The sequence below is a fragment of the Cannabis sativa genome, chromosome 1, assembly GCF_029168945.1.
Source record: "Cannabis sativa cultivar Pink pepper isolate KNU-18-1 chromosome 1, ASM2916894v1, whole genome shotgun sequence".
Lineage (NCBI taxonomy): Eukaryota > Viridiplantae > Streptophyta > Magnoliopsida > Rosales > Cannabaceae > Cannabis > Cannabis sativa.
The window spans coordinates 23,953,551-23,967,684 of NC_083601.1; the positions used below are offsets into that span (position 1 = coordinate 23,953,551).

At 33.5% G+C, this 14,134-nt stretch overlaps 1 protein-coding gene across 1 annotated transcript; it reads left to right on the forward strand.

Annotated features, from left to right (window-relative positions):
- Nucleotides 1–10,686: 10,686 nt before the first annotated feature.
- Nucleotides 10,687–11,572, forward strand: LOC133029143 (uncharacterized). The gene is made up of 2 exons (XM_061101623.1): nt 10,687–11,255; nt 11,363–11,572. Exons 1-2 carry the CDS (start codon nt 10,874–10,876, stop codon nt 11,395–11,397), a joined length of 417 nt encoding a protein of 138 aa, XP_060957606.1. The 5' UTR covers nt 10,687–10,873; the 3' UTR covers nt 11,398–11,572.
- The last annotated feature ends 2,562 nt before the right edge of the window (nt 11,573–14,134 follow it).

Below are 14,134 nucleotides of genomic sequence, written 5' to 3' on the forward strand. Positions count from 1 at the left end.
TGCCCGAATGTTCTCAAATTCTCTGTGAAACTCTGATCTTGAGTACGTGTAGGCACACGTGTAAATGTGATTCGTGAAGACGTCAGTCTTGAACTTGTGGTTGACGTTCATAATAATGTGGTGGTAGCATGCACCGTGGTGTGCATCAGGGAACACAATATCCAAAGCACGAACAATGCTTTGATGCCTATCCGAAACAAAGGCTAAGTTCTCAACATCACCAATCGTTTCTTTCAATTTTCTCATAAAAGAGGTCCAGGAATTGTGGTTTTCACTGTCAACTATAGCAAAAGCTATCAGAAAGATATGACTCCCTGCATCCAAAGCCACTGCACACAACATTTGCCCACCATATCTAGTCTTCAAGAAAGACCCATCAACGCATACAACAGGTCGACAAAACCTAAACCCCCGAATACAAGGACCCAGAGAGAAGAAACAATACTTGAAGCGACCATCTTCTACCACAAAATCCGTGATGGTACCTAGATTTTTCAACTGTAGCATGTGTAAGTAACTAGGTAATTTCGAGTACGAATCTTCAGGTGTACCCCGAGCTAGGTGTAGTGCCTTCTCTCTGCACCTCCATGCCTTTTGATAACTCATTTGGATCCCGTAATCCTTGTGCATACTTTTTCTTATATTAGAGGCCAAGTGATCCGAGCCGTCAGTTGCGAACTTATCCTTAATTAGATGGGCAACTATCAAAGGTGATGTGTAACGCCCTAAATAATTAGGCACGCTACCCAAAATGCTTATGGAATCCTAATCCCCTAATTCGGGATTACTAATCAAAATAGCGCAGAATTTAAACTTTTAAATTAATCGGAATGAAAATAAAACTTGTAATACTTTTAAACTTTTAAACCGTTGGGATCCCAAAAATATTTACAAACTTATTACAAGTCCTTTCTTTCTAGCCGACCTAAGCGGCAAAACAGAATACAAAAGTCAACACTGTTAGACCCATAACCCGCTTGGTCTGAAGTGGCATGAACATGTACATTCCTCGCCCTGCTCCTGAAACTCATGGTTGATCAGCTAATGCCTTATACCCTTTCCTGCACAGTAGAGCACCCGTGAGCCAAGCCCAGCAAGAAAGTATATAACATAACAATAATAATATGCTCATCATACTATTTAAACAATAATGCCATTCATATATGTCTGTGTGTCACAGACCTGCATGTCACACTCACATGCCTATTTATGTCTACGTGGCGTAGACCTATGTGTTGCGCTCACACATCTATTTATATCTACGTGGCGTAGACCTACATGTTGCTCTCACACGTCTAATTACAATAAGGCCCTAGAATAGTTCATCTCGATTTTGATTACCGAGTCTAACTTGATTATACCTTGAACGCATAACCCTTAATCTCAATATGTATAAAACATAACTGATGGTGCCCACTGCACCATTGGTCTATCTACTGTAGACCTGCATGTTACGCTCACATGCCTATTTAAGTCTACGTGGCGTAGACCTACGTGTTGCTCTCACACGTCTATATACAATAAGGCCTTAGTAGGGTTTACCTCGGTTTTGATTACCGAGCCTAACCTGGTTATGCCTTGCTCGCATAACCCTATTCTTATATATATACGTAATCCATACATTACGTTCTTTCAATGGTTTATCCTGGTGATATATACCAGGTCTAACCCAGTTATGTCTCATTCACATAACTTTTAACATACATGCGTGTATTCAACATTTACTACAACATATATAATCTTAGGGTAATAACCCTAACTTACAAACAAGTAATCACTCATACAATACACTTCTATATATACTCAGATAACATTTACTAAGAATGTTAACCCTAACTCATGCTTTCACTGGATTCTTAATATTCTAGGGTAATAACCCTAGACCGCATTAAAATTAACTCAAGGTACCAACTTACCGAGTCTAGCTTAATTATGCCTTAAGCGCATAATTCATAATCTCAATATATACATTTTTCCAACGTGGCATAGTATTTATACAACATATATCACTAGGGTAATAACCCTAGGCTATTAAACCGCTCATGTTAGGGTAATAACCCTAATCCCGGTTACTAAACTTTCATGCATATCATTCACAATATGAGCGCCACTGCACATACTCTACGTGCTAATCACTGTCTTACCTGATGTCCTGCAATGATAGAGATTCCAAATCCCCGGGTGCTCCTGATCAGGTGCCGGTAATCCTAGTCACACAATCTGGGATTTCACAAATAGGGTTAACCCCTGATTTCATTTTCATAAAATATTCACATGGCATTCAAAATTCAGATATTCAAATAGATCTCGGAAAGAGCTTTCCAACGGTATATAGAACTTCCAAATCGGAGTCCGGATCACAAAGTTATGGCCATTTAAAGTTTGCAAAAAGGGTCTGCCCAGAAAGAAATGAGCGCGCCGCGGCATGCTAAATACCATGCCGCGGCATCTAGGTTCAAAACCCAGAAAAACAGCAGCAAGAACACGATTTCAACAAGAAAAATCCAATCTTTTCACCCCAATTCACAACTAAAACTCCCAAACCATAAAATAGGTTTTTAATCATGATAAAGGAAGTTTAAAACACATGCTCAAGCATCAAAATCCAACATTATAACCCCATAATTTCAGATTGCAAATCCATGAAAATCAAAGCTTTAACTTGAGTTACATCTCAAACAAACTTCCATTAACAAGAGCTTGAACTCCGATTTCAAACAATAAATTTCAGAGCTCAACAACAGAAAATTACACTAATCAAATCCTCTAATTTCTGCCCAAACTTAACCCACACAAACTTATGAATTTAAAGCTCTAAGCATGCTCAAGACAACCCCAACAACCAAGAACATGCATCACAAACTCATAAACACAACCCACATCATATTTCATGCTTTTACAACAATAATATTCAGCAAGAATCTCAAATAAAATTCAGTAAAAGAGCTACCTCAGTTCCTCCCAATTTCTAGCACAAAAGCCTTCAACACCAATCTTGATTCCAAGCCAAACTCAACCAACAATTCAAGAACAAGAATGAATTTAGAGAGAAAGAGAGAGTTTCAGCCAAGAGAGAAAAATACACAGCCACTATTGATTCATTTTTCTCTCAAAAAAACAATTTTCTAAGCTTAGAAATTAAAGGTCAAAAGACCAAAATGCCCTTATGGCTAATGCACACTTATTCACCCACACAAGGGTATTTATGTCATTCCACACTCTTTTATTTCCAAATAATTTCAGATTTCATATTATCAAATAAAATTCCAAATAATTCAATTCAAATTGCATTTTGGGCACGAACCCCGTTCGGCCCGAAATACCCGGTTGTGACTATACCGCGCAAACCTGTCAGAACACACCTGAAAAGATAACACAGGCATACTATATGATAATATAGTTCTATTAAGCAAGTAACTCAATTAATTTCATCAATTTACCCTTCTCGGGTCATAATTACTAAAATGCCCCTGGCTCACCAACGGGGTCTTAACATATTAAAATTCATATAATTTCACATATATTGAACTATATAATAATATAATTCCATCAATTACTCATAATTATCTAGTTAGGGCTTTGCTAATCCTTTTTCTTAATTCCGGGTATTACATGATGCTTGACAGTTATCTTTTCCTCGAAGATTAAGGGAACATGTATGTACATTATGAAATGTACTCACCTCAAACATGTTACAAAGTACGTTCTTCGTCGCTCTTAATCTCCACCCGCAATCTGTATCCTTACATGTGACGTACCAAATATCAGTACCAGACTTCCTAACGTAGTAGTCAAACCCTTTCTTCATTGCATACAGGCCAACAACCATCTTTAAATGCTCTTTGTCTCTAAAAAAATTTCCCACATGTAACTCCCCACCTGGTGTGCCACCCGTAGATATATAATGACTATGATCCTCGATGTCTTCTCTTGTATACATTTTCTCCTTGAATTTACCGTAACTTGTCGAAGAAGAAAATGGATCGCTCCATCCAGTCACATTGGTCCCTCGAGCATCAGTAGGACCACTAACATCATTGGTCTCTCTACCATTATTAGGACCTGTACTGTCAGTAGTTCCTCTAGCATGACTGGTTTCGCCTGGACGACTACTACTAGTACCAGGTGTTTGGCAATTTTCTCTACGGGGCATTCTTTTCCGTGTCGGTGGCCTCGGTGGTATTTGGTACGATAGTGGAGTCAAGTTCAAGGGTACAACAGCAGGGGCCTCTGTACCTTCATCGTCTCTTACGCCATCATTGCCCTCAACATAACTTTCAGGGTCTGGACCATCAAAAAAACCATCAATGAAGGGCATTTGTGCTACAATATCAGCACTCGGCATCATAGCATTTAATTCAGGTAATACATCCGCAACCAACACCTCTGGATTTATTTCTGGAACAAAACTCCCAACCTCGCTACGATTATCCTTAACAGATGTTGGTGTGGGACTAGGATCGACCCAAACATTCTTCTTTAACAAAGTCACAAATAAAGGAATAAATTCATCTGGCTTCTTTGCAAGTGTAGATAAAAAGTACCTTGCACGCTTATCATTTCGAATAACTTCAGGGCGATACTCATAACCTTTCTTGTACTTGTAATTTACTTCCAATTTCAAGTCATACTCCGCTTTGTCAACATCCAGTTCTTCGTACAAAACATCAACCAAACTTGAGTAGCTTAGGTTCGGATCAATGTCAATTGTCAAATTTTCACTCCGTTTATAAACCCAATCTCTACCATCAAGCTCCCAAACACCATTATGCATAACACACGCATTAACAGTTGAACCTGTCACATACATTTAAAAAAACACAATTATAATTTACAACAAAAATCTCACCGATAAAAGCTAAAAAACCATTTTTTTGGGCCCTATCGGACCCAAATCGGACCCAAAAAAAACTTAAAAACTGACATTTCAGGGTAAAATCGGACCCCTATCGGGGCTCCATCGGACCCCATCGGGCTCCTCCTAAATAAATAAGGAAATGGGTGGCCATCGGACCACTATCGGGGGTCCATCGGACCCGTCTCAAAAAAAGAGAAAAAAAAATGTTCTACAATGCCCATCGGACCCTATCGGGGGGTCCATCGGACCCCATCGGACCCGGCTCAAAAAAAGACAAAAAATATGTTTTACAAGCCCATCGGACCCTATCGGGATGCCATCGGACCCGGCTAAAAAAATTAGACGAAAAACATTTTAAGGCGACCATCGGACCCCTATCGGGGCCCATCGGACCCCATTGGGCTTTCACCCCTGTCAGCCCTTTTCACTATGCATCGGGCCACCATCGGGACAACATCGGACCCGATCGGGCCATACGAAAAAAATTGCAGAAACTAGGAAAATTCCAGTTTTTACACGCAGCAAACAATTTAACAGAAAAAACAGCAAAATAACAGCAACATTCCACAGATCAAGCATCAAAACAACATTCTAAACTAAGTATAATAACAACAAACAAGATTACACAAACAAAAAAAAAATTACCCATGAGTTAGTGTATGCTCGGCCAAAATGACAGAAATTAAGTGGTGAGCTTGTAGTCTAGTAGCTGCTAGTGTAGTGAGGTGAAAATAACGAGAATAGAGAAAGTAAAAATTTGAGCTTCCCTCCCTTTGTGTGGTGTAGCTACGGGCAGCAGAGAGAAGGAAAGAGAGAAGGAAAGAGAGAAGAAGTGAGAGGGAGGGGGTGAAGTAATTAAAGAGGTATTTTAGACATAATATAAAAGTTGTCATATATAGGCAATTTTATAGTATTTATGTTTAGAAAAATAATTTTAAGGTTAATTAAGTATAGATTGTCAAATTTCCCTTTAATTAAGTGATATTATAAAGTACAATACATGTATGTTCAATTTTTTTAATTAGGTAATGTATTTTTATTTTTTTTTTATTTTTGAAATAGGATTTGAGATTTTAATTTTTGAGATATTTTTTTTTTGTTATTGCGGCTACATTGGTGTGCTATTTAAATATAATCATATATACGTATTTTATATATACAATAAAAGAATGAATTTCATTGTTATACGTATTTTATATTAATCTCTCTATATATAAGGATTATATTAGAAAATATTTTGACAAAATTTGAGTTTGATTAGAGAATTAATTACTTTCAAAATATATTTTATATATTATGTCTTAATATATATTTTAAAAATATAATGATTGTAATAGATACATTCTTAATTTGTAGTTAGGAGAGTGTAGTTATAATAAAGTGTACAAATTATTAGAAGCATATTTATATCATTAAGTATTTTTAAAATAAAAAGTTTGCCGTGAAATTAAGATTTAAATATATATATATTATATATAGATGTGATTATATATTGATGTAATTTTTATTTTTAAATATATATAATAAAATTAATTATTTTTATATAAAATACCTACATAATTTTTATTTTTAAATATATATAATAATATTATAAAATTAATAAAAAAAATTTTATATTAAGTAATTGAGATATTCCGTTAAAGTTAACGTAAAAAACATAAAAAAATATCGTTAAACTAAGAATTTAGTTATATAGCCATATTTTATATAGAATAGATACTAGGTTATTGTTAAACGTATATTTAGTTTTTATTTTTGTTATGTGTATTTTAAAAATTTTATAAAGTAAAAGACATTAATTATTAATTTTTTAATTTTTTTATAAATAGAAATAATATTTAAAGTTTAAAAATTTGAGGAAATTAAATATGAAATTTAATAATATTAAAATTGAATATTCTCCTAATATTAAAAATAACAATAAAAAATAATAATATATGAATATTTATATATATTTAAATTAATTTAAAATTGATATAAGACTAATTAACTTAAAGAAAATAATATTAATATTATATATATTTAAATTAATTAAAAATAAATAATATTACTATTTATATATATTTTATAAAACTAGCCCTACTAACACTGTTAAATTTAACATAATATTCTTATATTTTTAAAATATTCCGGTAAACCAACAAAATTTGTTAGATAACACATTTTATATAAAAATCTACATAAAAAAGTTCAAAATTATTAATTTTTTTATTGAAAAAATATAAAAAAAAACCTATCTATATATTTATATAATTTTGTTGTTATGCACGATATAGCCATCTCTAAGAGGTTTGTTTCACTTTTTCTATTTTCTTAATTTTTTTTTATTATTTTTAATTATTCTTAATGACAATAAAAAGTGAGAAGACACTAAAATTTTTTAACATTTATTCAAAAAATTATTAATAATACGTATATAAATAAAATCTATAAAATATATAAATAAAATGTAAAAAGTTATTAATTATAATAATAAGTGACAAAAGAGTAAATAAAAAATAATATTTATTGTTTTGACTCATGCTATATTTTTTTTTGAAAAAAAAAATATAATTCATTAAGATAAATTCGTTGTTACAGAAGAACTCAAAAATCGTGAATAAACATCCGTCCAAACACACTCCCCTAAACTAGTAACAGAGGTTGCCAATGTATGGGCAACACCATTCGCTGAACGAGGAATGGCGCTGCAAAAACCACTAACAACAATAACTAATAACGCGTAAATATCTAATAAAATAGACTGAAAACTAAAATTTATATGAATTTTATTAATCCTATTAGAATATTTTTATTTATGGAAATTATTTTCTAATTAAGGAAATGATTTTCTATTTAAGGAAATAAATAAATAATTGATTTTCTGATAAATGAATATTTTATATTCATTGAATCTGGACAAAATCAATTATGTAATATTCTATATATGGTCAGATTTCTATATTCATTACCTGATTTGATTTCCTGAATTAATTGTCAAAATATTCTGACAATTAATGTAGCACAGATACTCATGGAGTATCTCACCTATAAATATAGAGTCTCGGTCCCCGAGCTCCTCACTGATTCTGAATTCATTCAGCAAATTCCATCTAAAGAGAGTTGAGAGAGCGAGGAAGCCCGAACTCCAATACCGAAGCTATCGCAGGGATTGAAGCTCAAAGATCAATGGCTGGAGGTACATCGATCCTTTCATTGCATATATTATTGATATGATTACAGTTTATTTTCTGCATTTCATATCATTGTATATGCTATATTACATACACTATATATATAGTCTAACAGTTGGTATCAGAGCGGATTTATCTCTGCCTTGATTTTATTTGAGTTTCATATATATATATACATACATATACTGTTCATATATATATACTTATTTCGTTCATTTCGTGGTGTATATATATATACACATATTCATATAATTCTAAATATATATATAATTTTTTATACGTATATATATATCTTTATTCTTATATATATTATATACATTTATATACTGTATATATATATATTTTTTCATTTTCACGTATATGTATATATGTTTATATATATATATATTGTATATTATATATATGTTTTATCACATAATAATAATCATAATATTCATTTTTATTATGTGATATATACATGCATATATATATACATGCATATATATAATCACGATCGGTCCATGGTTTTTGTTTTTTCCTTTTTTCATTTTTCGGTGTTTATTTCGAATTCTAAATATATTACTATATTCATATAGTATTATAGATCGATCTAAGCATTGAAAATCTATTGAAAAACTTAAAGATGGAAAATTTTTTCAGTTAAAACTTTTTCGGACCCGATTAATTTCGTGATATTAAAGTATATATTTTTTCGTGTTTTTGTGCATAAAATCTATGTGGATCTCCTTATTATTTGATTTAGAACCATTTAGATTTGAAAACACACATTTTGGTCGTCGGAAACGCAATTTCCGATCGGGTTTGGGTCGGGTTCGACGGACCCGCGTGCAGAAAAACGGGTCAAATTCGACCCGGTTTGGCTGGAGAAGACGACGCAAACGACATGTCGTTTGTCAAAAACGACGTGTCGTTTGTCAAAAACGACGTGTCGTTTGTCAAAACCGACGTGTTGTTTGACAAAAACGACGTGTCGTTTGAAAGCCTTCATTTCAGCTGTCGTTTGTAGTAAACGACATGTCGTTTTTCACACTGTGAAAAACGACATGTCGTTTTCCGTCTTCTGAGGCAGCCTCTTCATGAATGAAACGACATGTCGTTTTTACCTTAGGGAAAACGACACGTCGTTTTTGTATGTTTTACGCACACTTTAGAATATAAAAAACGACGTGTTGTTTTGCTTTTTGCAAAAACGACATGTCGTTTGGCAGTATGGATTTTTCAAAAAAAAAAAAAAAAGGGGAAATTCCGAATTTTTGATAAATTTTTTATTTATTTGGAATATTAATTATTTTCCTATTTTGTGTGTTAATTTAGTCAATAAATTGTATTTAGTTAATTTTCCATTTTTGTTTAATACATATATATAGTATAAATTGAAAATGGAAATTTGTTTAAATTTGGTAATTTATTACATGATTTATTTAGGCATGTAAAAATTGTGCTAATTTGTGCATTTAATTATATATTACCAAATTTATGCAATTTATTGTCTAAATTAATTTTGAAAAATCTGCCATTAATTTCATATTAAGGAATTAGCATTTAATTAATAATCATACATTAATTGTATTATTTTGTATTTATTTGACAAATTTATGTTTAATGCAATTAATTTGGATTTGTATGATTTAAATGCTATACATAAATTCCTTTTATAGTGCTAGATATATTTAGAAATATTCAAACATTAAGATAGGTTGAATATTTTATTTAGCAATTAAGTTTCATAAAACTTCATAAAATTATTCATAAAATATTCATAAAACTTTATAAAATGAATAAAACGTAAGTAGTTTTGTGGTTTGACATAAGAAAACATGAACCTGGGACAAATGCTCATATCTAGAACGGTTTTTAATGATCTTCGGACGACCACACTAGGAGCACTAATCTCAGTGATTGTCTATTATGTTAATAACGAAATTACTTTTAGGTAGAGCCTAATACCTAATGTCTAAAGTGAAAATATAATTTTTTATAATTAGGGAGTAGCCACAGCATCTTTAATTATATAAAATTATATATTAATTAAAATTCACCTTAATGGACAAAACTTGTAATTAATTATTTGGATATAATAATTTTACCCCACAGGGATTTTATTATATTTTTATAATTAATTAGGATAATATATTAAGTTAAATTCTCTTAATTTACCCCACAGGGAGTTATGAGGATTTGATTTAATAGTGTTATCACAAATTTTAATTAAAGATAGATTTCATTCCTCCATTATTTCTAAATTAAATACTTCATTAAATCTATCATAAAGTTCATACAATTTTATTATATTTAAAATTTTGCCCACAGGCAATTTTAGATTTAATAAAATTTTCATCTTCATCATGTTTCTACATTGGTAAAACATGAATTCATTAAAGCCTCAATTCTTTTAACATCTAAATTTTTTGTAATCCTATTCTTGCAGCTATTTCATCCACCTCTAAATATGCTGAAATTACTAGTGAAATCCCTGAGCTTAGGAGTGACAACTTCAAAATCTGGAAGGAACGAGTTCTTCTCCACCTAGCTTGCACTGACATGGATTATGCAATAAGGAAAGATGAACCAGCTGCTATCACTGATACTAGCACTGCTGCTGAGATTGCCTTTGCGTGAAAAGTGGGAGCAATCTAATCGTCTCTGCATCATGTTCATTATGTCCAAAATTCCTATGGGAATGCGTGGATCGGTGGAGCCACCTGAGAAGGTGAAAGACTTTATCAAAGTTATGGATGAGCAGTTTGACACTTCAGATAAATCCTTGTTCATCAACCTCATCCAAGAGTTCTCGTCCACAAAACTCACCGGTGTTAAAGGAGTTTGAGAACACATTTCTAAAATGAGGGACATCGCTGCTCATTTGAAGAAACTCGACGTTATCATTCCTGATACCTTCCTGGTTCATTACATCCTTCACAATCTTCCTCCACAATATGGGCCTTTCAAAATTTCCTACAACACACATAAAGAAAAATGGACTATCAATGAATTGATGACCATGTGTGTTCAAGAGGAAGCCAGGCTCCTACAGGAGCAAGGAGAAAGTGTTCACCTGACCACTCAACCTAAGAAACGCAAGCCATTCAAGAAGAACAAAGGGAAAAAGCCCATGGCTCCCAAGGCTGCCATAAAGAAAGATTCCATCAAATGTTTCTTTTGTAAACAAAAGGGACATGCTAAAAGGGAGTGCAGCCAGTTCAAGAAATGGATGGATGACAAAGGTAATCCAATTTCCTTAGTATGTTATGAATCTAATATGGCTAATGTTAATCTTAACACATGGTGGATTGATTCCGGTTCAACAATTCACATAACAAATTCCTTGCAGGATATTCAAAATCTAAGGAAGCCAGTGGCAAGTGAGCAAAGCATCTTATCTGGAAACAAGATGGGCTCACATGTGGAAGCTATTGGAACATGCAATTTAGTTTTAAGTAATGGTTTTGTTTTAAAGTTAGAAAAGACCTTTTATGTACCAAGTTTCTCTAGAAACTTGATTTCAGTTTCAAGACTTATACCCTTTGGTTTTTCCTTTACATTTTCAGACAAATATTTCAATTTATATTATAAATTCGAATGTGTTGGAAATGGTATTTTGTATGATGGTCTTTACTGCCTTAATTTACAAAATAATACCACTAATAATGTTATGCATGTTCACGCTGGCACTAAAAGATGTGTTATGAAAGAGGATTCCTTTACATTGTGGCACGGAGATTGGGACATATCTCCATTGATAGAATTAAAAGGTTGGTAAAAGATGGGGTACTCAATACCTTAGATTTTATCGACTTTGATACTTGTGTTGATTGCATTAAGGGAAAGCAAACCTCCAAGTACGTCAAAACGGTGTCCATAGGAGTTCTGAAATATTAGAAATCATACATACTGATATATGTAGTCCAGATATGGAGTCACATGGTCAGAAATACTTCATCTCATTCATAGATGATTACTCACGCTACATGTATATCTACTTACTTCATAATAAAAGTGAAGCATTAGATGTCTTTAAGATATTTAAAGCTGAAGTAGAGAAACAATGCAACAAGCAAATTAAGATAGTGAGATCAGATAGAGGAGGTGAGTATTATGGTAGATACACAGAAGATGGACAAGCACCTAGTGCATTTGCGAAGTTTCTTGAAGAAAATGGGATTGTTGCCCATTACACCTTGCCCGGTACACCCGAGCAAAATGGTGTTGCAGAAAGAAGAAACCGAACATTAATGGACATGGTGCGGAGTATGCTTAGTAGCAACTCTAATCTTCCTAAATCCTTGTGGACTGAAGCATTAAAGACATCCGTGTACATATTAAACCGAGTTCCAACAAAGGCAGTCTCAAAAACTCCGTTTGAATTATGGAAAGGTTGGAAACCAAGTTTGAATCATGTACGCATTTGGGGATGTCCATCTGAAGTCAGAATATATAATCCACAAGAGAAGAAATTGGACCCAAGGACCATAAGCGGATTCTTTATAGGGTACGCTGAAAAGTCTAAAGGTTACAAGTTTTATTGTCCATCTCATAGCACAAGAATTGTGGAATCAAGGAATGCAAAATTTCTTGAGAATGCCTTGATCAGTGGGAGTGATCAATCAAAGGACTTAGGTCCTGAGAAAGATCCTTCAGAACCTTCCACTTCAAAAGCAAGATTGATAATGGTTAACACTCCTGTAGTTCAAACGAATGTTGAACAACCATTACCAATCACTGAAGATCCACAAGTTGGTAATGATAATCCAGTAGATCAAAATGTTCAAGAGTTGCCTGCAACTGTTGAACAACCTGCTGCTGCTCCCCAAGAGCCTGTTGGTGAAGTCTTAAGAAGATCTACTAGACCTATCAAACCAAAGATTTACAAAGACTATGTTGTGTATTTATTAGAATCTGATATTGGAATTGGAAATGATCCAGAAACGTTTTTACAAGCTATGAACAGTAGAGAATCAAAATTGTGGTACAATGCTATGGATGATGAAATGAATTCTATGAGGTGCAACAAAGTCTGGGAACTTGTAAAGTTGCCTAATGGGGCGAGAGCCATTGGCTGTAAATGGGTCTATAAAACTAAGAAAGACTCATTAGGCAACACTGAGAGGTACAAAGCGAGACTTGTTGCTAAAGGATTCACTCAAGAGGAAGGAATTGACTATACGGAGACTTTTTCTCCTGTATCAAAGAAAGATTCCCTCAGAGTCATCTTGGCATTAGTTGCTCATTTTGATTTAGAGCTGGAGCAGATGGATGTAAAAACTGCTTTTCTGAACGGTGATCTAGAGGAGGAGGTATACATGAAACAACCAGAAGGATTCTCCTCTAGTGAAGGTCAGGATTTGGTATGCAAGCTCAAGAAGTCCATCTATGGATTAAAACAAGCATCCCGCCAATGGTATTTAAAATTTCATGATGTCATCTCTTCCTTTGGATTTGAAGAGAATGTCATGGATCAATGCATATACCTGAAGGAAAGTGGGAGTAAGATCTGTTTTCTTGTTTTATATGTGGACGATATTCTTCTTGCATCCAATGATAAAGGGTTGCTACGTGAAGTGAAACAATTTCTTTCAAAGAACTTTGAGATGAAAGACATGGGTGAAGCATCCTATGTCATAGGCATTAAGATTCATAGAGATAGATACCGAGGTATCTTAGGTTTATCTCAAGAAGCCTACATCAACAGAGTTTTAGAAAGATTTCATATGAAAGATTGTTCACCGAGCGTTGCTCCAATTATGAAGGGTGATAAATTAAATTTGAGCCAGTGCCCAAAGAATGATTTTGAAAGAGAACAAATGAAGAACATTCCTTATGCTTCTGCTGTCGGAAGCCTAATGTATGCTCAGGTGTGCACAAGACCCGACATTGCTTATTCTGTCGGAATGTTAGGAAGATTTCGAGTAACCCGGGGATAGACCACCGGAAAGCTGCAAAGAAAGTAATGAGGTATCTTCAGGGTACTAAGGATTACAAACTGATGTTCAAACGAACTGACAATCTAGAAGTAGTTGGCTACTCAGACTCAGATTTCGCTGGTTGTACTGATTCACGTAAATCTACATCTGGTTACGTGTTTATGTTTGCTGGTGGAGCTGTG

Coding starts and splice junctions, on each gene's coding strand:
- LOC133029143 (XM_061101623.1), top strand. CDS start 10,874: ATGAGGGACATCGCTGCTCATTTGAAGAAACTCGACGTTATCATTCCT. Junction 11,256..11,362: donor GAAATGGATGGATGACAAAG/GTAATCCAATTT, acceptor AATTCCTTGCAG/GATATTCAAAATCTAAGGAA.